Below are 23,457 nucleotides of genomic sequence, written 5' to 3' on the forward strand. Positions count from 1 at the left end.
TAAGAGGATTTAATTGGATTTGCATTGCAAACATTAAAAAAAAGTTAAAAATCTATTCTTTTTTTTCACATGATGATACTCCCAAAATCATTGCGCATAAATCTGCAGATTGTTTACAAAATTCTCAGCAGAAATAGCAAATCATGTTAGCAGATTCTGTCTGGTCCTACTTATGAGTCCCATATCATAAAAACGTCACCACAAACAATAATTAAACCCAATAAAACCACTGCATGTTAATAGAGCGCACAGATAAGAAACAAAATCCACACCTGAAACAAAAGTAGTGTTTATATAAAACCAGAATACATCTTTTTTTTACATTCAGCAATTAAGACTTGAGTATAAAGGGTGACGTGATATCAAACAAGTGTGCCAATGCATAAATAACATAAGATCAATACTTACACATTACAGTGGAATAATCATAGTCTAGGGGTGTCCAAACTCGGTCCTGGAGGGCCGGTGTCCTACATATTTTAGTTCCAACCCTAACTGAACACACCTAAACCAGCTAATCAAGCTCTTTCTAGGTATACTAGAAACTTCCAGGCAGGTGTGTTGAAGCAAGTTGGAGCTAAACTATGCAGGACACCGGCCCTCCAGGACTGAGTTTGGACATCAGACTATCTTGGAATGTGCTTGTAAAATAAATTGAGTGCATGTAATGGAATGGAAGTGATTAAACTCAATATTTGGTCTCTTTAGACAGTCTGAAATGTGTGCGACCATTGCGGCCTTCATCAAACACTGCAGCATTAAATGGAATTACCATTAACTCCGCTCTCGTTGCTCCGGATGAGTCCGTACTCAAGAGCCAGATCTAAACAGCGCTGTGCGGCTTTACGGACAGAGGCCTGCTTTGGATCGTCTGTTTTAGTCAGCACAGACAGGATCTCCAGCGCCTCGCTCTCCATCAGCTTCTCTGCTAAGCTTTTATCCGCCTGCATGATGTTCATCACGATGACCACTCCACGGTGCCGCAGGTCCTGACTTTCACTGAGCAAAAGAGCCTGCAAGATCTCCAGCCAGTGGCTCGTCTGTTGAATGAGAGGAGAAAAACTCGTTATCAGTTACGCTTGCTAATAACAAGCATCAAATGCGTCTCTTATGATCACTTGTGTTTGGATTTTCATAAATGCACTTAATTAAACATGAACATCACCTACACTCACCGGCCACTTTATTAGGTACACCCTATTAGTACCAGTTTCGATCCACTTGTGCCTTCAGAACTGCCTTAATCCTTCGTGGCATAGATTTAACAAGCTACTGGAAATATTCCTTAGAGAATTTAGTCACTATTGACATGATAGCATCACGCAGTTGGCTGCACATCTGCAAATCTACTGTTTACCACATACCAAAGGTGCTCTATCGGATTGAGTTCTGGTGACTGTGGAGGCCATTTGAGTACAGTGAACTCATTGTTAAGTTCAAGAACCCAGTCTGAGATGATTCGCACTTTACAACATTACGCGTTATCCTGCTGGAAGTAGCCATCAGAAGATGGGTACACTGTGGTCATAAAGGGATAGACATGGTCAGCAACACTACTCAGGTAGGCTGTGGCGTTGACACAATGCTAAGTTGGTACTAATGGGCCGAAAGTGTGCCAAGAAAATATCCCCCACACCATTACACCAACACCAGCCTAAACTGTTGATGCAAGATAGGATGGATCCATGCTTTCATATTGTTGATGCCCAATTCTGACCCTACCATCCGAATGTGGCAGCAGAAATCGAGACTCACCAGACCAGGCAACATTTCTCCAATCTTCTATTGTCTAATTTTGGTGAGCCTGTGCGAATTGTAGCCTCAATTTCCTGTTCTTAGCTGACAGGAGTGGCACCCGGTGTGGTCTTCTGCTACTGTAGCCCATCCACCTCAAGGTTGGATGTGTTGTGCATTTAGAGATGCTCTTCTGCATACCTCAGCTGTAGCGAGTGGTTAATTGAGTTACTATTCCATTAGCTCGAACCAGTCTGGCCATTCTCCTCTGACCTCTGGCATCAAAAAGGCATTTCCGCCCACAGAACTGCGGTGCACTGGATATTTTTTCTGTTTTGGACAATTCTCTGTACACCCTAAAGATGGTTGTGCGGGAAAATCCCAGTAGATCAGCAGTTTCTAAAATGCTCAGGCCGGCACGTCTCGCACAAAAAACCATGGCACATTCAAAGTCACTTAAATCACGGATTCTTAACTGGTGGGCCTCAGCGATCCTGCAGTTGGGCCGCGAGATAGCTTAAAAAAATGTACTTAAATATTATACTATATGATTTCATTATTAAATGTGTCATATTGAAATGATCAAAGTAATGGCATTTCCTGTTTACTCTGATTAAATAAGCTAATTCGAACTCACTGTTAAATGCAGATTGTGGTTTAAATTTCCAACCGCTGTGCGTCAACTAGGACTACGTTCTTGTATAAATCAAGCCGTCAGGCAAATGTAAAGGCAACTTAAAACTATTTGCACCTAAATTTGAAAATGAACTCGTCATGTCTTATTTTAATTATTTATTTTCTCTTTCATTTTATTATTGTACTTATTTTGTGAAATTGCCCTTGTATGTTAATTTTTATACAAATTACAATCAGGGCTGTACGATTGCGATCTTTAAAAAATCTGACATTGCGAAATGTTGTTTTTCTGCTATATATATATATATGTACACTGCGATATGAATACATATTTACCAGATGGCTTGAATAGCTCTATTTGAAGGGGAAAAATCATTCATTTAGATTGACTGGGTTGTTTTTGTAAAGGTGTGAATCATGTATACAAAAAACATTAAACATATTTTTAAGCAAGAATAATTACAACAGAGCAAAGGAAAAAAGTAAAATAAAGCAAAAAATGTAAAAACAATTCTTTATAGTTGCTTTGGAGAATCAAACTGTTTTTAGGTACAGAAATTAAATCAAATTAAGTGTAACATAACACTCTATAGTCTTCAGTAATTGTATTCTTCAGTTAAGTTACAAATCTTGTATGTTATTGTCTCTGAATACGCTCTTGAAATGCGTTTATAACACATGCAAATGATGAAGTTTCACTCTGGTATGCGTATACTTTATAATGACTTCTCAAATCTTCAAATCTCATGTATTATCAATTGTTGATCCACTGCAAACCCAACTCAACATTGCACATCCTGTGATGTGACTATTGCGGACACACACATTGTGATATCAATCCTGAAATGATATATTGTAAAGCCCTAAATACAATGTTTTTTAATAGAATTATTATTTCATCCACATTGGACAGAGCATGAGATTCCACTGTGGCAAGCAGGTCTTATCTGGCAGCATCAGCATGAAGATGAATCTACATCAGCATCACTTCTCGAGTATTCAGAAGTGATTATCAGCCAGTTGTGGTCTTGTACTCACCGTGTCAGGGATACGTGTGCAGAGCTCAGGCATCTCCCCGGTCAGCACAGCCAGTGTGCCGGACGCAGCCTTCCTCAGTCGCTCATCATCCTCACCACTGTAGAGAACCAGCAGCTTCAGACGGTCACTCTCAGCGGCCAGATAAAGCTTCTGCACCTGATGAGTGAAAGAAAACCATAAAAATCAATCTTTTCCTGAAGGAGTGGGGTGATATGTGCTCCACGTTTAATTTCCAGTCAAGCGCTTCTGATGAATTGTCATGCCATTATAAAACTGCAGTGTTTCAGATTTCTTTGAAAATCATTGATCCTCACTTTCTGATTGATATGCGATATAAAGTGGGTCTCAGACCGGACAAGAAGCACTGAATTAAATTAAATTGTTCTGCATCATGTCTTAAAAATAAGCAAGTTTATTTTACCCCAGTATTTTCAATGGAGTTTCTGCACTAGCCTGCTGATCCTGATGGCGCTAGTGTTTCAACAATCTTTTATCTAGCTTTACACTTTTACAGCTAAATGAATGCTCAAGTTTATTGAACTGATTATATTTTAATATAGATTACAACATCGATGCTGTAAAAGTAACCTTACGAAATTAAAAATAATGACATAACACTTTAAAGAGCCCATATTATACATGAAATAGGGTCATATTTTGGTTTTAAGGGTCTCCAACAACAGTCTGATATGCATGTAAGATCAAAAACACTTTTATTGTCTTATAATCTGCATTTATTTTGAACTAATTATCCCAGCGACTCCCATTTGAATCGTTCAGCGATTCATTTATTTCAAAACCCCTCCTTAGCGTAAAGCTAATCTGCACTGATTGGACTGATGACAGCCTGTTGTGATTGGTCGACAGTGTTCAGCATTAGACAGAGTACAATGCCCACCACGGCTAATCAACAATATTGAAGTAGTCAGAGTGCATAGTGTATGTGTGAGCATACCTGCCAACACTCCTGTTTTTCCCAGGAGTCTCCCGTATTTCAGACCCATTTCCCGCCACCCTCCCGTTTTGTTATTTATCCTGGAAAACTCCCATAATTTCAACCAGAAAAACGAGAGCTATAATGCTAAGGTATTTTTGCAAAAATAAACCTCAACCACTGACTCTTCACAGTTTCATCTTTGGGTAGAAAAAGTAACACTAACTTTCCCCTCACACTTCCAATAATATCCATATGAGCACAGTGTCTTCATGACTTGATTCAACCGGGATCAGCTAAGGTGCTTGTCTTCCTCTTTTTGTTTGCTACTGTTTGTGGGCGGGGCCAGAGGTTTAAATTTTCCCGGGTTTGCGAACGCAGCAATTGGGCAGGGCTCAAGTTTCGTATCAACATCACGCCGAAACGGCTAAAGACTCGTTATCAAGACGATTCATTTGAAACACTAGGAGTCGACTCTTTTATAAATGAATCAATAGTTTTAAACACTGTGCACTTTCATAGTTGAGCCTTAGCTGGATATTTCACTTCACTTATAGCTGTTACATACTACATGGAAGGTAATATTCAAAAACCCATAATAGGGGCTCTTTAACCAGAAGTGTATAGCCTATTATTAGCTTCGAATCTGCCCCATCTACAGATATTAGACATACCTCAGTGCTTAAGGCCAGATTGCACATACACTCTGTGGAAGCAGCGCGGACCATGTCGTGCTCTTCAAACATGTAGCCCTCGATTTTAGGCACAGCTTTCTCCTTGATGATCTTCTGCCTGTGGGAACATCGAAATATGATATTAATGGGTGTATTCTTCTGGTTTACACTAGTTCACCCACACATATTCATTGTGTTTTATTAGGTAGGGTTCATCCCTGTGCAGATAACCAAACAACTTCCCTGTGCAGAGGATTATAGGCATACAAAGTATCCATCAGTTGTACCCTTCAAAATCCCTAAATCCAAATAACCCTGTGAAGTGGCCTGTTTTAGGCACTTCGGTTTGGAGTGATACTTCAATATGACTGCCATGATTGTTTTCACTCCTTTAGAGGGTAAAATCCCATTGAGAACACAGTGTACTCATACTCAATAGTCATGCACTCAATAGTCAGTTTATCATCACTCTTAACACTACAAAAAACGCTTTTCTTACTTGGTTTTCAATCTAAATATCTAAAAGAAATCTTCAATCAAGAAGCTTTTTCTAGCCCGGCAAAAATGATTGTTTGTTTCCAGAAATAATATGCCATAATAAAGTAAGTTTTCTTCAAAACAGGCAAAATTATAAATAAAGAATGAATAGGGCAAGCAAAATAAACTTGTTTTTCTTTTGACATAAGATTACTTAGCTTACTCCAATGGCAGATTATTTATCTTCAGGTAAAACTCACTTTATTTTGACATATTCTTTCTTAAAACAAGACAATATGTTTCACTTGTCTAGAAAATGCTTCTTGATTAAGGACATTTTTGATATTTGGACTAGAAACAAGTCCTTTGTGCAGTGCAACTGCTTGTTAAAGGAAATATTTAATCAACCAATCATAGCAGGGAATGTAGTAATGGTTGGTCTGTTTGTTTAAGAAACTGCATGAACGTACAGCTGACAAATCTGTAGCATCTCAATTAGGGCTGCAGGATTTATCAAAAAAAGTTCACGATCTCGATTCGACCCTACGCACGATCTTTTCTACGATTCAGCCATTTATATTTTCAAGGTCAGGATAGAAGCAAGGCAGCCACACAAGTCTTCACAGCAACACTGACACCTTCAAATGGCGTTAAAAGTTTCACATACTGTATTTATAAGGTACAATTCACCCAAAAATGTCATTTCTGTTTTCATGTAATAATGTATTTGTGGCCGCAAAATCACATGTGAGGTGTTTGTTTACTACAGAGAATGCATGCATGCACACATGATGGCTACTTTAGTGAACACAGTGCAGAGGTGTAAATAAAAAAAAAACTTTGAATTTTCATAAAACACTATTGAAAGTGTTTAAAATATCTGAATATGTTGTCTGTGTTATAATAAACACCTAAAAACCTTTTAGGTTCTGTGTGGTCTAGCTTGCTGTAATTAATTTTGGTGGTTCCTGTGCTATAGGTACAAGCCACAGGGATTGATCATTGTTTTCATATTTCCCTATTCTTTTGTTTGATCAAACATAATTCACTGTGTTTGGACCACGTCAGACATATAAAAGGATTACTTATGCACATCACCTCAAAAACCGAGGAGAAATGGCCCTGAAGCGCACAGCATAAGGTAAGAGATGACAGCTGTCTGTGCTATCTGGGTCTGCTTAGTGATCATAAATGTATTGCTTTCACTTCTGCACCATGGAAACACCACGATTCATTCAACAACTGTTTGATATGTGAATATAATTCAGTAAAAAGAATGCTAGAGCCGTATGAGCACCGGCAAGAGCTTTCATTTGAGGTATAACTTGTACATGTGTCATGTGAAAAATATGAAAATGAACCAATGTAAAATACCCAGCTCGGGTCTCCAAAATACTGTGTATTTAAGTGTAAATAACTTTTGTACAGTAGAATAAAAAGCAAAGTGATGCATATGTGCATAAAATATAGATTCTACACTTTCAAACGAAACCACTTACGGGGTCTGGTGCAGTGCTAGCCCTTTAAATCTTAAAGCGAAAGTCAATGATGTCACGGAGTTTAACTGGTTAACAATAATAATTGGCTACTTATATTAACCTTTATTTTACATTTATAGAATCGTGAGAAAATCATCATCTTGACTTTTAGCAACAAAAAAAAATCATTATTTACATTCTTTCAAAAAGCATGCAGCCGTAATCTCAATACTATCATGTCAATATGGACTAAATGCTACATTTAACCAAATTAGTGTTTTAAGTTTTCTTTTTTGGCTTTAAATTAATTTCAGTTGGCGATGGCAAACCTGAGTCTCTCGCTGATGCCGGCCAGGTTGGTGAGGGCCATCAGAGCCTCAAAGTTCTGCAGCATTGAGCAGTCGAGAGCCAGAAGACTGACCAGGGGTCTCACCACCTCATACACCTGCACAAACACACCACTTTAGAGAAATCACTCTAAACGTTACATTTTTGGCTGAAGTGAGAAAGTTTAAAATGACAGTTCATCCTAAAATGATCACAATTCTATCATTATTTACTCAGCTTTGAGTTTTGGGTGTTCTGTTGAACACAATACCAGATATTATGAAGAATGTTGGAAACTGGTAACCATTGACTTCTATAGTATTTGTTTTTCCTACAATGGATGGCTACTAGCTTCCAACATATCTTCTTTTTTGTTAAACAGTGAAAACAAACTCAAACTGATTTGTAACATGCGAAGGTTGAGTAAATGATGGCAGAGTTTCATTTTTGGGTGAACTTTCCCTTTAAATAATCTGCTGACGTACCCTCTCGCCTGGAAATGCAATCTCTGGGTTGGATGTGATGGTGATTTTGGCCAGAGCTTGAGCTGCTTTAATCTTCCCACGATCTGTGCTCTCAGAAACCAGCGGCAGCAAAGCCTGTATCAATAAAACAAGACATATCTCACATTCTGCTGTTCTGAAGTTTACAAGACAGCCAGACTCACAGGATTTATCACAAAATAAATGGAGCATCGGTGAGCATAAGAGACTTTTGAATGACATATATTTATTTAAAAAATTAATAATAATCAATAAAATAAATAAAATAATAATAATAATAATAAATCACCCTGTATCACAATCAATGGCTTCTACAGTATTTTAACCTACTAGTGAGCCAATGGTGACTCTCAACTATTCAGATACCAACATTCTTCAAAATATCTTTTTTTTTTCAACAGATAACTAAACCAAAAAAAATTATGTAAATGATGACCATGCTTTTATTAAAAAAGTGATCTACTGCTTTAAAGGCACAATATGGCTTATTTCATTAAAATATATTGATGTATATAATTGCATTGTTACAAATGTTGTAAAGAATGTTCAAATTCAAAGATGTAAGCAATTTTAACAAATGAAACAGACCTGAGTCTCCTTGCTAACAACGTCACACACCCCTGATTTCTGGTTTGGTTTTATAGAATACACAGAAACACCAAAGACGCTTTAATATGTTGTGCTTAATTAGCCTGCACACAGCAGCATTATAACAGAAGTCTTTTGTGCTGCATCACGCTTGTCTCTTTTTAGCAATAGCTTCAGCGCTTTCATTCAGTTTTAACAGCTTTCAGTCTTACACCGATTCATACTAGCATGATAATAATTGTTGAATACCAAAGCTCATCATAAACATGATTTCAGCCTGGGTCCCGACAGATGTAATGAAGACCACAACTCCCATGATTCAACACTCAGTCATGGCATCATCAAAAAATGCCTTTGTTTGTTTTGAATATGTGTCCTCTAGTGGTAAAAATTACATACTCTGCCTTTACCACTTTCTCGTGTAGGTTTTAAATACTTCAGCAGACCCCCTGTGTGAGTTTTTTTGGTTGACCATTATTGGCCCATTTCCAGGGTGTTGTATGGTTCGGTTAGGTATGCTTTTAAGGCCAAGTGTACCACTTTTTGGGTACCCTGTGCAATGTGCCCCTAGCTGAACAAAAGGGTACCAAAAGGCAGAGCGAGATGTGCAGCTGAATGCTATTGGTTTACAGAGAAGCGTCACTAGCGCGTACACAAGCAGGGGAATGAAAACAAAGGAACCGCCATTTTTAAATACAATAATAATATATACATATAATAACGAGCCATGGTCGACTCAACAAAGCCGTGTCCTGTTTTTGTTTTACGAGGCCGTGTAAAAGTGCGAGCGGTTTCACTTTCTCCAGAGAGCTTGCAATTGCTCGCGTGTACATATACATTTGAAATAATCAACTTCTTGGGCTGATGATAATAACGTGCGCGTGATTATTGAAGTGCTTCTGACATCCGATCCTTTCAGAAACGGATAAACGTGGAAGTGAAGCACGAAAAAACAAAGGAGAAGCCGCTAAAAACAAAGCAGCGAATGATTCTTTTAGCAACCTAAAACATGAACAAACTGTCACGATTAACTATTATCAACTCCTTTTGGACAATTATGAACTCAGATGACAGAATTACTCTCTAACAGAGCTTACATGTGCTGGTGAAGAATAAAGATACAAATGAGAGGTTTGCACTGACTGTGGGCTATATGTTACGTGTTGTATTTGAACCCAAATAAGGACAAAATGTCTGCTGTGTGTAGTTTTTCTGTAATTAGTAACATATCAGAGACTGTAAGGGGCTGTATGTGTTTATATATGTTGCATTTATAATCGTACTTTGTTATTGCAGACGTTACAGTAGGCTATTTCACACTTTCATTGATCTGTAATAATCAAATTATGTTCTTATAAAGGTTAGTAATAAACATTTATACACAAGTATTTATATTTATAAAGCACCTGTTTTGTTACCTTATCATTGGTACCCTTTTGGCAGTGGAAGCGCAAGCCTGATAAAGGTGACCCGTACCATACCGTACTGTCAACGGGCCATATGGTGACTGAAACCTCTATGATCACAGACAAGTGTCTGATGCAACAGTATAAATGTTTATACTGATATGGATCCCCTGCGATCACTGACAGGTGTCTATATTATCTGAAACTCCTGGAAACAAATGCATCCCCGCCTGCCACACTACTCCACTGAGCAGCCGCAAGTTGCATTGGAGTGACGTCGACTCCCCCTTCATCTGATTGGCTGGAGGAGCAACTGTCAATCTAGACTAACAGACCAATGATGATGCTGAAGCCAACCCATAATTTAAATGAAACTCAAACTGCATCTTTTGGAAACACAAGTGCAGAATGTAGGAACAAGAGCAAAGGGAAGAGGACTGTAAGCACACAAAACCTCCAAATATGAGCGAAAAACTGATTTTGTCTGAACATGTTTTTAGTTTTGATTCATGTTCATCTTTCAGTATGTAACCTCGCTGTTTCTTATTCTTTTGCGTGTTACAATTTTACACACAATGACAATATTTTGATTTACGCGGTTTATATTTCTATCCGCGACCGTGATATTTTAGGTGGGGATTCGATTCCGTAAGCGCCCAGTTATAGACCAATTACCGGTTTATAACATTCAGGATGGGTGCGCAGCGAAGTTACAGAAAAAAAACAGGAGCGCTACCATTTAAAGCGGAGGAATGACATCCGATGCGGTACAGAGTTTGTTGTTGCTTTTGAGATAACTTATATTAATTACATATTATATATATATTATTTATATAATGCTTTCAGCATATTATAACAGCTTGTCACCCAGTGATTAGCACAGTTATTCGGTAAAATTAGCGTTATAGTGAGCGGCGTTCGTCTGACAGGTCCATTTGCGATAGCACCCCTTTTAAGATGAAATGGCCAAGCATCCAGCCCCAAATATACAACTATCTCATTGAAACTCAAAGTGGCTTTATAAGAGAGAAGTTAAAGGTCTACAAGTCTTTAGATGCCTAAAATTTTGTTCTGTGTGGTCATGTGCAAGAAATAATGCTCCATGATTACCAGATTCAAAACTGTGTAGTTCTAAAAACCGAGGTTCTGCTTAGCCAAAGACAAAAAAGAAGAAAACTAGAAGCTATACAAGGCCTGGGTAATCATCAACAAGCAAAACAACTGCATTCCGACAGCGAACTGCACATGTACGGCAGAGTATGTGAACATACATTTTTACATTTCATTCTAAGCATTCAGTGTCTGGATTTAATTATTCATAATTTAACTGTTTTTGCTGAAATCATCGCTGCAATCAAAAACAAGTAATGTGTATGAGTCAGCATAACGTGAACTGATAATGAAATGTGGGCTGCAGAGTCCAGCATTTTTAATTAGGTCCTCACTCCATTCAACTCTTATGACGGCTGTTAGCCAAAGATGCGGTTGGCATTACAAGCAGTGTGGTGTCCGGTAAAATTTTATTTAGATTTTGGCTTACTACCGCACAACATGACATGTTTGCTATTACAACCGATCTTGCAACAGGTATGCACGGTTAAACCCGTGTAATGTCATGTGTGACGTAGGTTAGTAATTCTCCTATATTTAAAAATAATTATTACTGCCATCCGCATGTATTTTACAAACTTTCACTGTAATGTTTTGCTAGTAGTATTTGAATGAACCTAAAATAAGCTTTATTTATTTGAAAACACTGATAAATTGTGATTTATGATGAGCAGTGTGCTTGTCAATCTCATCAGATTTGAGTTTGAGCAGTTGATCATGTGCTTTCTAAGGTTCTAATCACACTGGTGTGATCGTGGTCGAAAGGGTTAAAAGACGCTACATTCTTGAAAACAATAAATCTACGTACTTTTCCTCCTCCTTGTGCCACAACCAGTCCTCTGTCCTCCTGTCTCTCCACCAGAGCCAAAATCACCCTGTGAAGAGGAGGAAAAAAGACGCTCATTTCATCTGATAAAGAGCCCATTCTCTTGGATCGAGAATAACCATTTTGCAAACTCAAATCCATTTTCAAACAATCTCGCCTGATGGAGCAAACTGTTCCAAGGCTTATCTGTATTTGGGACAGTAGTTGTGCCAGCAGTGAAAAAGAGCCAAAAAACTAGAAAGCAAAGGGGCAAGTTTTACAGTAGCAGCCTTCGATTAGAGGCAGAATTGTTGAAAGTGATGGAGCTTTATAGACCTGGCGATGCACTCTCTGCAGGCCTCGGTCATGGCAGGACTCTCCTGTTTCACCATACAGACCAGCGCTGACACCACACCAGCCTCCAGCAGCTTCACCACCCGCTGCTCCACAAATGGCTGGCCATCCTACGCCAAAAGCACAAAATTGGTCAATAATTGTGGGCAACAGTGTAACTGTCATGTTTGTATTAAACTTGTACAACCAAAACAAATGGAAAAAAGAAGCAAATATCGGATTTTGGTCTGGTTTTTGCAACAAAAAATGTCTGGAGCTCTATAACATCTGGTCACAATACTTTAGTTTAATGGAAAACAGCAACAGTAACGTACTGCTAACAATCTGATATATCTAAATATATTTATTCATTCATTCATTCATTTTCTTGTCGGCTTAGTCCCTGTATTAATACGGGGTCGCCACAGCGGAATGAACCGCCAACTTATCCAGCAAGTTTTTACGCAGCAGATGCCCTTCCAGCTGCAACCCATCTCTGGGAAACATCCACACACACATTCACACACACAATCATACACTACGAACAATTTAGCCTACCCAATTCACCTGTACCGCATGTCTTTGGACTGTGGGGGAAACCGGAGCACCGCGAAGGCAGGGAGAACATGCAAACTCCACACAGAAATGCCAACTGAGCAGAGGTTCGAACCAGCGACCTTCTTGCTGTGAGGCGACAGCACTACCTACTCCGCCACTGCGTCGCCCCAAATATATCTAACTACTAATAAAATATTAAACATTATTTATATTTCATAAATAAATGTATACCAATGTCAAATGTTAAATCTTCGTTGGATGTATGTGCAATGACAATAAACAATCTCATTAATAAAACATTATAGATATTATTACATTAATAAACATTAATATGTACATTTATTATAATTACACGCACTTTGTCTTTTAGCAAAGTTGTCACAATGAATCACGCAGTCAATGAGAGAATGTGTTCATTGTTTTGAACTCACGGAACAAAAGGAAAAGGGGATTGTCTCAATGAACAGAGATTTTAAGACTAATAGTCAAAAAGTAGCAAATGCATTGCTTTAAACGTTCAATAATCTGTATATACAGCATGTATGATTCTGGGCTCAGAAAGCTCTTAGATAACATTATGCCAAAATATTATTTTTTTAAATGAAGGTTATACCATGTATTGTTAATTGCAGAATTCGCTATTTTAAAAAAAGAAAGAAAAAAATAGTTCTGGAAGAGATCAAGCCTGGCGACCCAATGGCGCAGTAGGTCGTGCTGTCGCCTCACTGCAAGAAGGACGCTGGTTCAAGCCTCGGCTGGGTTGGTTGGCGTTTCTGTGTGGAGTTTGCATGTTCTCCCTGCGTTCACGTGGATTTCCTCCAAGGTGCTCCGGTTTCCCCCACAGTCCAAATACATGCAGTACAGGTGAATTGGGTAGGCTAAATGGTCTGTAGTGTATGAGTGTGAGTGGATGTTTCCCAGAGATGCGTTGTGACTAGAAGGGCATCCGCTGTGTAAAAACATGTGCTGGATAAGTTGGCGGTTCATTCCGCTGTGGCGACCCCGGATTAATAAAGGGAAAAAGCCGAAAAGAAAATGAATGAATGAATGAATGAATGAATGAAGGAAGGAATGAAGGAATAATTGAGATCAAGCCTCAGGTCAGAAAAAGTAACGCAAAAGTAACTCAAAAAGAACATAATGCATTATTTACCACAAAAAGTAACTAATTATTGCAACTAGTCACTTTTTTAGGGAGTAACTTAATATTGTATTGCATTAGCTTTAAAAGTAACTTTCCCCAACACACAAACATACAGTTGAAGTCAGAATTATTAGCCCCCCTGTTTATTTTTTCCCCCAATTTCTGTTTAATGGAGAGCAGAATTCTAAACATGATCGTTTTAATAACTCACTTCTAATTACTGATTTATTTTATCTTTGCCATGATGACAGTAAATTATATTTGACTAGATATTTTTCAAGACACTTTAATACAGCCTAAAGTGACATTTAAAGACTTAACTAGGTTAATAAGGTTAACTAGGCAGGTTAGGGTAATTAGGCAAGTCATTGTATAACGATAGTTTGTTCTGTAGACTATCGAAAACAAATATAGCTTAAAGGGGCTCATAATTTTGACCTTAAAATGGTGTTTAAAAAGTTTAAAACTGCTTTTATTCTAAGCGAAATAAAACAAATAAGACTTTCTCCAGAAGAAAAAATATTATCAGACATACTGTGAAAATTTCCTTGCTCTGTTAAACATCATTTGGAAAATATTTTAAAAAGTAAAAAAATTCAAAAGGGGGCTAATAATTCTGACTTCAACTGTATATATACATATGTATTAAAGCATTGCCAAAGCAAACTAAATATTAAATAATCTATGACATAACAAATAATAAATCAATTACTAAGACCAAATAAATTACATGAAATATATAAAAATAACAAAAAATAAAGGAAACAAGTAGTTCAAAATAACGATCGACTTTTGTTAATTAATTTAAAGTGTTACATTTATGCTGCTTTTTGGAGCTTAACAGCCACTGAATAATTTTGCTGTATCCTAAAAAAGACAATATATGGATTTTAAAACTTAACAAGCATAAATTATTAATAACAATAAGTTCATTTTTGACCAACATAACAATCCTATCCGCATAAATCACCTTTGGATGCTCCTCTGGTACATGTTGTTTAGCATATTTAGCTAGCTCCACCATCTGCGGGTCTGGCTTCTCCACATCGTAGCTGTTGGTGCAGTTTACCAGTGTCGATCCCACCGCAAACAACACAGTTTTGTCCTCGGACTGCAATCAAAACAAAAACACGAGTTTAAGGAGCCGAGGAGGATTAGCATAATAAGCGGACGTTTATCTCCAAAACTGCAGAAAAAGCGAAACCTTGGCCAGCTCAAACATGGCCTGAAGAGCTTTCTTGTCCTCAACCAGGTCCTCTTTGACATCGGCGTCCAGCGTGAGGTAAGCCAGACCCTCGATGGCCCAGCGCCGCGATGCTGGAGGAAGAGATTCATTGCAGAGCCATCTGGGAAAGAGAAAAAGACAGCCACATGCACATGCTAAATGGACTTAATATGTATTACATGTAAACACATGCACAAATAGATGCGTTTGCTGGAGCTACAAAAACTAAACGACAATGATTTCAATTGATAGATCTGACTCTTTGATTAGTAAACACTCCTCAATTTTAAATTAAAAGATTAATTACCAAGACTAAAAACTAAAACAGGGCAACAGTGGCTCAGTGGTTAGCACTGTCGCCTCATGGCAAGTTTTCACCGGGTGCTCTTGTTTCCCCTACAGTACAAAGACATGAGCTATTGGTGAATTGAATAAACTAAATAGGTCGTAGTGTATGTGTGTTAAGGTGATATGCATCAATAGTATCTGGATGCAGCATTTTTGATGCGAGCTGAGATTGCATAACTCAGGGATGCAATGTCAGACACAATGCACTCAATGGAGTGAGTGACGTCACTGTGACGGGTAGGGTTAAGGGTGGGGTTAGGTGAGCGCATTAAAAAAGCATTGGATGCAGCTCAGATTGCACTGCACCAGGTCTGCATCCAGACCCCTCTCCAATGTATGGGTGTTTTCCTGTGCTGGGTTGCAACTGGAAGCGCATCTGCTGCGTAAAACATTTTCATTTCGCTGTGGCGACCTCTGATGAATAAAGGGACTAAGCCGAAGGAAAATGAATGAATGAAAAATATAAAATAAAAAAATATATTAACTTTCTCTATATAAAATATATAGTACAATATTATAATATTGTATATCTAGTTGTATATACTAAAATATGGTGTATATTGATTTATTATAAGATATTATTTGAATATGAATACAAAAAAACTATAAATAAATATACTATACCATTTAAATGTTATATGTTTTAATCATAATTAAGATAATAATTAATTAAACAAATTGAACTATAATAAAAGTAATTACAAATTAAATATAAAATATATGTACACTATATTTCCTTTTTAGACAACATAACATAGTACAACTATTGTTGGTATCACTTTATTTTGATCGTCCCTTTAACAAATTTTTTTTTTATTTATGTTAAATTGCATCTAGATGCCAACTAATTCTCATTATATTAGATTAAGTAGACTGTTAGTTTGGGGTTAGGGTTAGTGTAAGTTGACATTACTTGCAAAGTTACTGATAGTCATTTAAATGTCTGTTGAAGGAGCAGTATCAGCAGATATTAAGCAGACAGTCTACTAATACTCAAATGAGCATGTAATTGGCATGTAGTTACAATGCAACCTTTAGTCAACAAAATGTGCAATATAAGGCCCATCAAAATAAAGTTTTACCTTATTATTACATATTTATTTATACTATATTGCTTATAGTGTCATAGATCAATACTAAAAGAAAAACTGACTACATTAAAAAGGTAAAAAAAAAAAAAAACACAACCAAAATACTTAAACTTGGTGGCGCAGTGGGTAGCACAACCGCCTCACAGCAAGAAGGTCACTGGTTCGAGCCTCGGCTGGGTCAGTTAGCATGTTCTCCCTGTGTTCGTGTGGGTTTGCTCCGGGTGCTCCAGTTTCCCCCACAGTCCAAAGACATGTGCTATAGGTGAATTGGGTAAGCTAAATTGGTCGAAGTGTATGTATGTGAATAATTGTGTATGGGTGTTTCCCAGTGATGGGTTGCAGCTGGAAGGGCATCCGCTGCATAAAACATATCGTCACCTTGGAATTATAAGTTTCTATATGCTTTCTGAATGATTTTAAGATATTGAGCTTTAAAGTTTTTGCATTCCATAGAGACAACAGTGTGTGTTTAAAATTTTGTTTTTTAAATAAAAAATCTTAAAATGTAAACAACTTTAAAAAAGCATCCCATAATGTAAATAGTTTGTCATTTAATAAGAAAATGTCAATAACTCAATTTTGACAAAAATGTCAGATAGAACCTTATAATTCTAAGGTGACGATATGCTGGAATGGTTGGCGGTTCATTATGCTGTGGAGACCCCAGATGGGGAAGAGATTAAGGGACTAAGCTGAAAAGAAAATAAATGAAAAAAGATTTTTTGTCTTTTATTGAAATTACTAAAATAAATAAAATGTAAAAGGTAAAGCTATAGACAAAACAACTAACAACCAGACAAACTAACATTTACATTTAGCTGACTCTTTTATCTAAAGCGACTTACAAATGAGGACAAGGAAGCAATTATCACAACTATAAGAGCAACAATGAATAAGTGCTATAGGCAGGTTTCAGGTGTGTAGAGAGTGTAAGAAGCAAAACATTAGTAATTTTTATTTTTTTTTTTGTAGTTAGTGGAGGAGTCAGAGAGGGAGTTGCATATTAGTAAGGAAAGTGGAGACTAAGTAGTTGAGTTTATAGTCGCTTTTTGAAGACAGCAAGTGACTCTGCTGTTCTGATGCAGTTAGGGAGTTCATTCCACCAACTGGGCAGATTGAGTGCAAACATTCGGTAAAGCATTTTCTTCCCTCTTTGGGATTGAACCACGAGACGACGTTCATTCACAGAATGCAAGTTTCTGGAGGGCACATAAATCTGCAGAAGTGAGAGCAGATAAGAAGGGGCGCAGCCAGAAATTGCTTTGTAAGCAAACATCAGTGCTTTGAATTTGATGTGAGCAGCAACTGGCAGCCAGTGCAAACGAATGAGTAGCGGAGTGACATGTGCTCTTTTTACAAAATAAACCATCTAATTCCATGACTAAAAATAAAATAAAATATAGAAATCAGTTCTGCAAGTAATAATCATTTGATATTCTCTGACACTCATAGAAGCTGTGAACCTACTTTCTGCACTGCTTGGCGAGTTTGAGTGTTGAACCTTCAGCAAACTGCTTCATGCTGAAATCTGTGCCTCCCGCAGAGCCCAGTTTACACAATCCCTACAAAATACACACACGCATACACGCACGCACACACGCAAACATGCAAACAAACACAAATGCAAAAACAACCACAATAAATACCCGGAAAAAAAAACACACAAACAAACAAAAAAACAACAACACACAAACACACACATACAAACACACAAAAACACACACACACACACAGAAAAAACAACATTAAACATGAAAATCCAAACACAAAGGCAATAAAAACACACACAAAAACAAAACAACAAGACATAAGCAAACACAGACACACATGCAAACACAAAAACAAAACAAACACACACACATGCAAACACAATAAAAACATGCTCATAAAAAACACAACACATGCACACAAACAAACACACACATAAAAGATTAAAAATAACACACACACACACACAACCAACATTAAACACGCAAAAACACAAAATAAAAAATACAGACACGCAAACAAAAAGAGATCCAAACACATCACACACGCACATGCAAACAAACACACACACACACACGCAGTCACAATAAAAACACAAAAGCATGCACATAAAACCAAACACCCACACAAAAACAAAAAAAAACACAACACACACGCATAGAAACAATAAAAACACACCCACACACACAACCAACATTAAACACGCAAATGCATATGAAAAGCACATCAACAAACACACACACACACACACACACACACACACACACACACACACACACACACACACAACCACAATAAAAACAGACACGAAAACACGCACAAACACACACACACACACACAAACAACATAGACAGACATATGCACAAAAACACGACACACACGACACATACATATGTAGCCACAATAGACAGGAAAACAAAAACAACACAACACAGACAGACATACGCACACACAATACACACACAACACAGAGTTGATCAATCCTCCTCCACAGTTGGGATCACAGGTATATGTTTGCGTGTGTGTGTGTGTGTCCTCTCACCACCAGCGCGCGCACTCGTATGCGGTCGTTCTGGCTCTTCTTGTAGAGCTCTTTGAGCAGCGCCACACCATTGGCAGTGATGAAGGAGGCTCTCTTGGCTTTGCCTGCGGCGTGAATGAGCGCCTCCACTGCCACCTGCTGCTGGACGATGTCTTCAGACGCACACAGAGAGATGACCGAGTCCATGAGGCCGCTCAGCTCCAGAGTCACGTTTCCCACATCGCTGGGACCCTGCAGGAGCACTGAGACCGTCTGAATCGCCCGCAGACGACGCTCCATAGACGAACTCATGAAGTGATGCCTGAAGACAGAGAAACTAATTCACTGAGGAGGAACACAGCTATTAAAAAGAATCAACTAAATATTAAACATGTAAGATTATAAATAACATAATACAAATATAATCTCTCTCTCATATACAGTTGAAGACACAATTATTTCTTTTTCAAATATTTCCCAAATGATGTTTAACAGAGCAAGGAATTTTTCACAGTATTTCCTATAATATTTTTTCTTCTTGAGAAAGTCTGATTTGGTTTATTTCGGCTAGAATAAAAGTAGCTTTTAAAAAAAAAAAAAAAAAACATTTTAAGGTCAATATTATTAGCCCCCCTACGCAATTTTTTCCCCGATTGTCTACATATGTCTACATAACGTGGCAGATTAATTACTATTAATAATAATATTTATTAATGTCGGCCACTTTAAACCTTATAAATAGTTTGAACATTACCACTGCTGCGTAAAATAAATAAATAAATAAAAATAAAATGTCAACGTTTAAATTAAAATGTACTTTTAAAAGTTCATTAAAAATGGTAGGCTACTGTTCTTAAAAAAACAATCTCCTGTACTTAAAGTGTTAACCTATAGGATTCTATTCATTAAAGCCTGGAAATGCTGCTTGCACCTCATAAATATCGGCTATGTGTCATCATATTCATATATGAATAATTTTTAAATGTATGTTGCATGTACATATGACATATTGGATTACTCTGCGTACCACTAGAAGGCAGCCTGCGTACCACTAGTGGTACACGTACCAAAGTTTGAGAAACACTGCACAATTCTATGCCATTTTGTAGTATAAATAGTGTAAGTAGTGCGTTCACACTGAAAAATCTAAAAATAATAAGTGCACTTTAATTACCCGGATGATGCACTCATTCAACTGGTAAAATGAAGTGTTTCTGCAACTTATAAAAATAAACATGGTGAAATTGGGCACCCTTGTCTTATGCCTCTCCGAATAATAAAACGAGAAGAAGTACCACTGGATAAAGAAACACTGCTTGAATTATTATAATGAAATGTCTTCATCATTTTTTTAAATTTTGGGCCAAAACCAAAATAATTAAGTGTCTGATACATAAAACTATATTCAACTGCATCAAAGGCTTGTCACTTTCACATATGGGTTAATTTTACAAGTTAAAAAGAGTTAAGTACACAAGCTGTTATTGTTTATTAGAAGGTAGCTGTTCATTATCAGTGTTCGATTTAAAAATAAAAAATTCTTGCACTCAACAACCTCAGTTTTGCTGGCGTAGCCGAAGGGGCGGAGCTATCGGGCGCACATGTTGAATAACTATTTATTTTGGATGGTGAAAGCAAAATTCTCCTACGAGAGGGATTAAAGCTCCTCCCGATGGTGAATGCGGTTATACTCATGGCAGGTATTATTTGATAGTTTGGTCATTTATTTCACTGATTTGGTGATCAAACGTCATCAGGGAAACGGTTTGAATTACCGCTTAGTAAAAAAACATTAGTGTTCCATTTGGGACGACACTACATACATATACTTTGCTATTAATTGTGTAAGTGCATAAGTACATAGTGCATGAATGCATAGTGTGCCATTTGAGACGTGCGTGTGTGTGTGTGTGTGTGTGTGTGTGTGTGTGTGTGTGTGTGTGTGTGTGTGTGTGTATAGTGTTATTAGCAAACATAAATATTGTATACATTAAAAAATATTAGAATACTTAAGGATAACTATATACATTTCAGATAAATATTTTAATTGAATAATAAAGATATTACACAATATATTTATATATATATATATATATATATATATATATATATATATATATATATATATATATATATATATATATAAAACAAAAAAATATATATATATAAATAAACATCATGTCTATAAACACACTTAAGATAATATTTAATTATTATTATCTCTGTGAATTCCTTCATCTTGGTCTTTGATTTATCTGAGGTCGCCACAGCAGAATGAATCGCCAACTATTCCAGCATATGTTTTATGCATATGCCCTTCCAGCCGCAACCCAGTACTGGTAAAGACCCTAACATTCACAGTCAATAGACTCATATTCAGATTCAAGGACCCATCACATTCACATTCACATTCACATTCACTCTCTCTCTCTCTCTCTCTCTCTCTCTCTCTCTCTCTCTCTCTCTCTCTCTCTCTYACACACACACACACACACACACACACACACACACACACACACACACACACACACACACACACACACACACACACACACACACACACACACACACACACACACACACACACACACACACACACACACACTCATTCACTATGGCCAATTTAGTTTTTTAAAATCAGGCGACAGTGCTAAACACTGCCACCCTATATTTCATATAATATAATATAATACAATATAATATAATATAATATAATATAACTATATTATTATATAGTAATATTATCTTATCATACTGTCACAGATCAACGTTTGAAAAAATATACTAATTCTTGAAAATAATGTGCTATTTAAATATATAACATTAATATATACATCTCAGATAATATAATATAATCAGATAAAATACACATACAGGATACAATAACAAAATATTTCAAAAAACTACTTAGAAAAAAAATAAAACATTTAAATGCACTATTTACATTTAAACATATAATAAAATGTCAATATAAAGACTTTTCAAATAATATAACTATATATAATGTAATCTAATATTCATTTAGTTTAATAAAGTACTATGACTTAAATGTAAACAATCTGCTTTAAATAATATTCATAACTTGTATGACTTACTGCACATATTCCTCACAGAGCTTGCTGAAGTTCTCCCTCTCTTTATCGCTCTTCAGGTCATCATAAAGCTTATTAAGCAGCACAGAGCAGCTCATGTGAGTGTTTTCAGTGAGCGGCGGCCCGTTTTCAACCTCAGCAACAGTTCCAGCAACTTCCAGAATCTTCTTAAGCCCTTAAAAAACAAAAAAACACAACCATCAAATAATCTGTCCAGGTGTTTCCACCATCACTGATGCCACACAGGAGATCAGAATTATGCTCAGTCGTACCCTGGTCAATGACCCACAGGCTGAGTGAGTTGTCGGGGTTTTTCACTGATTTTCGGGGCACCTGTTTGACCAGCAGGTTGATGGCACTGTCACGTCCCGCACCAGACACACTGGATGCAGGCAGCATGTCAAGCAGATGACGCAACATGGAGCGCAACTCGCGGGACGGTTCTGCAACACACACACACACAGAGCATTTCAAAATTACATCTCATAATTATGACTCCAGACCTGAATAATTTACTCCTAAAAGGGGTTTATTGCTTTAACTTTCATAATAAATTAAATCTTTACATAAAAAGAAATGTTTTTTTTTTTTGTGATGGGTCTATTTGGAACTATTTAACACTATATTGTATCTGATGGGGGTGGCAGGGTGGCTTAGTGGTTAGCACTGTCGCCTCACAGCAGCAAGGTCGCTGATTCGAGTCCCAGCTGGGTCGGTTGGCATTTCTGTGTGGAGTTTGCATGTTCTCCCTGTGTTGGCGTGGGTTTCCTCCAGGTGCTACGGTTTCCCCCACAGTCCAAAGACATGCACTATGGGTGAATTAAATAAACTAAATTGTCTGTAGTGTATGATTGTGAATAAGTGTGTAAGGATGTTTCCCAGTACTGGGTTGCAGCTGAACTAAGCCGAAGGAAAATGAATGAATGAATGAATGAAAAATTGGCCTTAGTGTATGAGTGTGTGTGTAAATGCGAGAGTGTATGGATGTTTTACAGAACTGGGTTGAAGCTGGAAAGGTATCCGCTGCATAAAAGAATGCTGGAATATTTGGCGGTTCATTCCGTTGTGGTGACCCTCTGATAAATAAGGGTGTAAGCTAAAGGAAAATGAACAAATGAATGATGGATATTCTTTATAAGTGTATGTGAAAATAATGTGTGACGGTTTTACCTTGTTATTACTATATTTATTAGGGATGTGATCAGATGAGATCTTGGGCTACTAGATCTCGCGAGACCAAATCACAACAAGATTTCTCATCGAGGTGAAAAGTTCTCGTGAGTTGTGATCATTGACGATTTCTTAAAAATACTGTAAAAATCTCATCTCAATCTCATGAACTCAATCTTGTGTCTTGTCTCGAGGAGTAAGCGTCTCATCACACCCTTAAAATTGATACATTTTTATTAATTAAAAACATAAAAAAATGTCATCAGAATTTCAATA

General features: G+C 37.2%; 1 protein-coding gene across 1 annotated transcript in view; it reads right to left on the reverse strand.

Annotated features, from left to right (window-relative positions):
• Nucleotides 1-273: 273 nt before the first annotated feature.
• Nucleotides 274-23,457, reverse strand: part of unc45a (unc-45 myosin chaperone A) — a 33,646-nt gene continuing 10,462 nt past the window's right edge. Inside the window, 1 exon segment of the mRNA NM_001017671.1 lies at nucleotides 274-453. Coding sequence (NP_001017671.1) covers nucleotides 433-453 — 21 coding nt within the window. The 3' untranslated portion in view covers nucleotides 274-432.

Source organism: Danio rerio, chromosome 25 (genome assembly GCF_049306965.1).
Source record: "Danio rerio strain Tuebingen ecotype United States chromosome 25, GRCz12tu, whole genome shotgun sequence".
Lineage (NCBI taxonomy): Eukaryota > Metazoa > Chordata > Actinopteri > Cypriniformes > Danionidae > Danio > Danio rerio.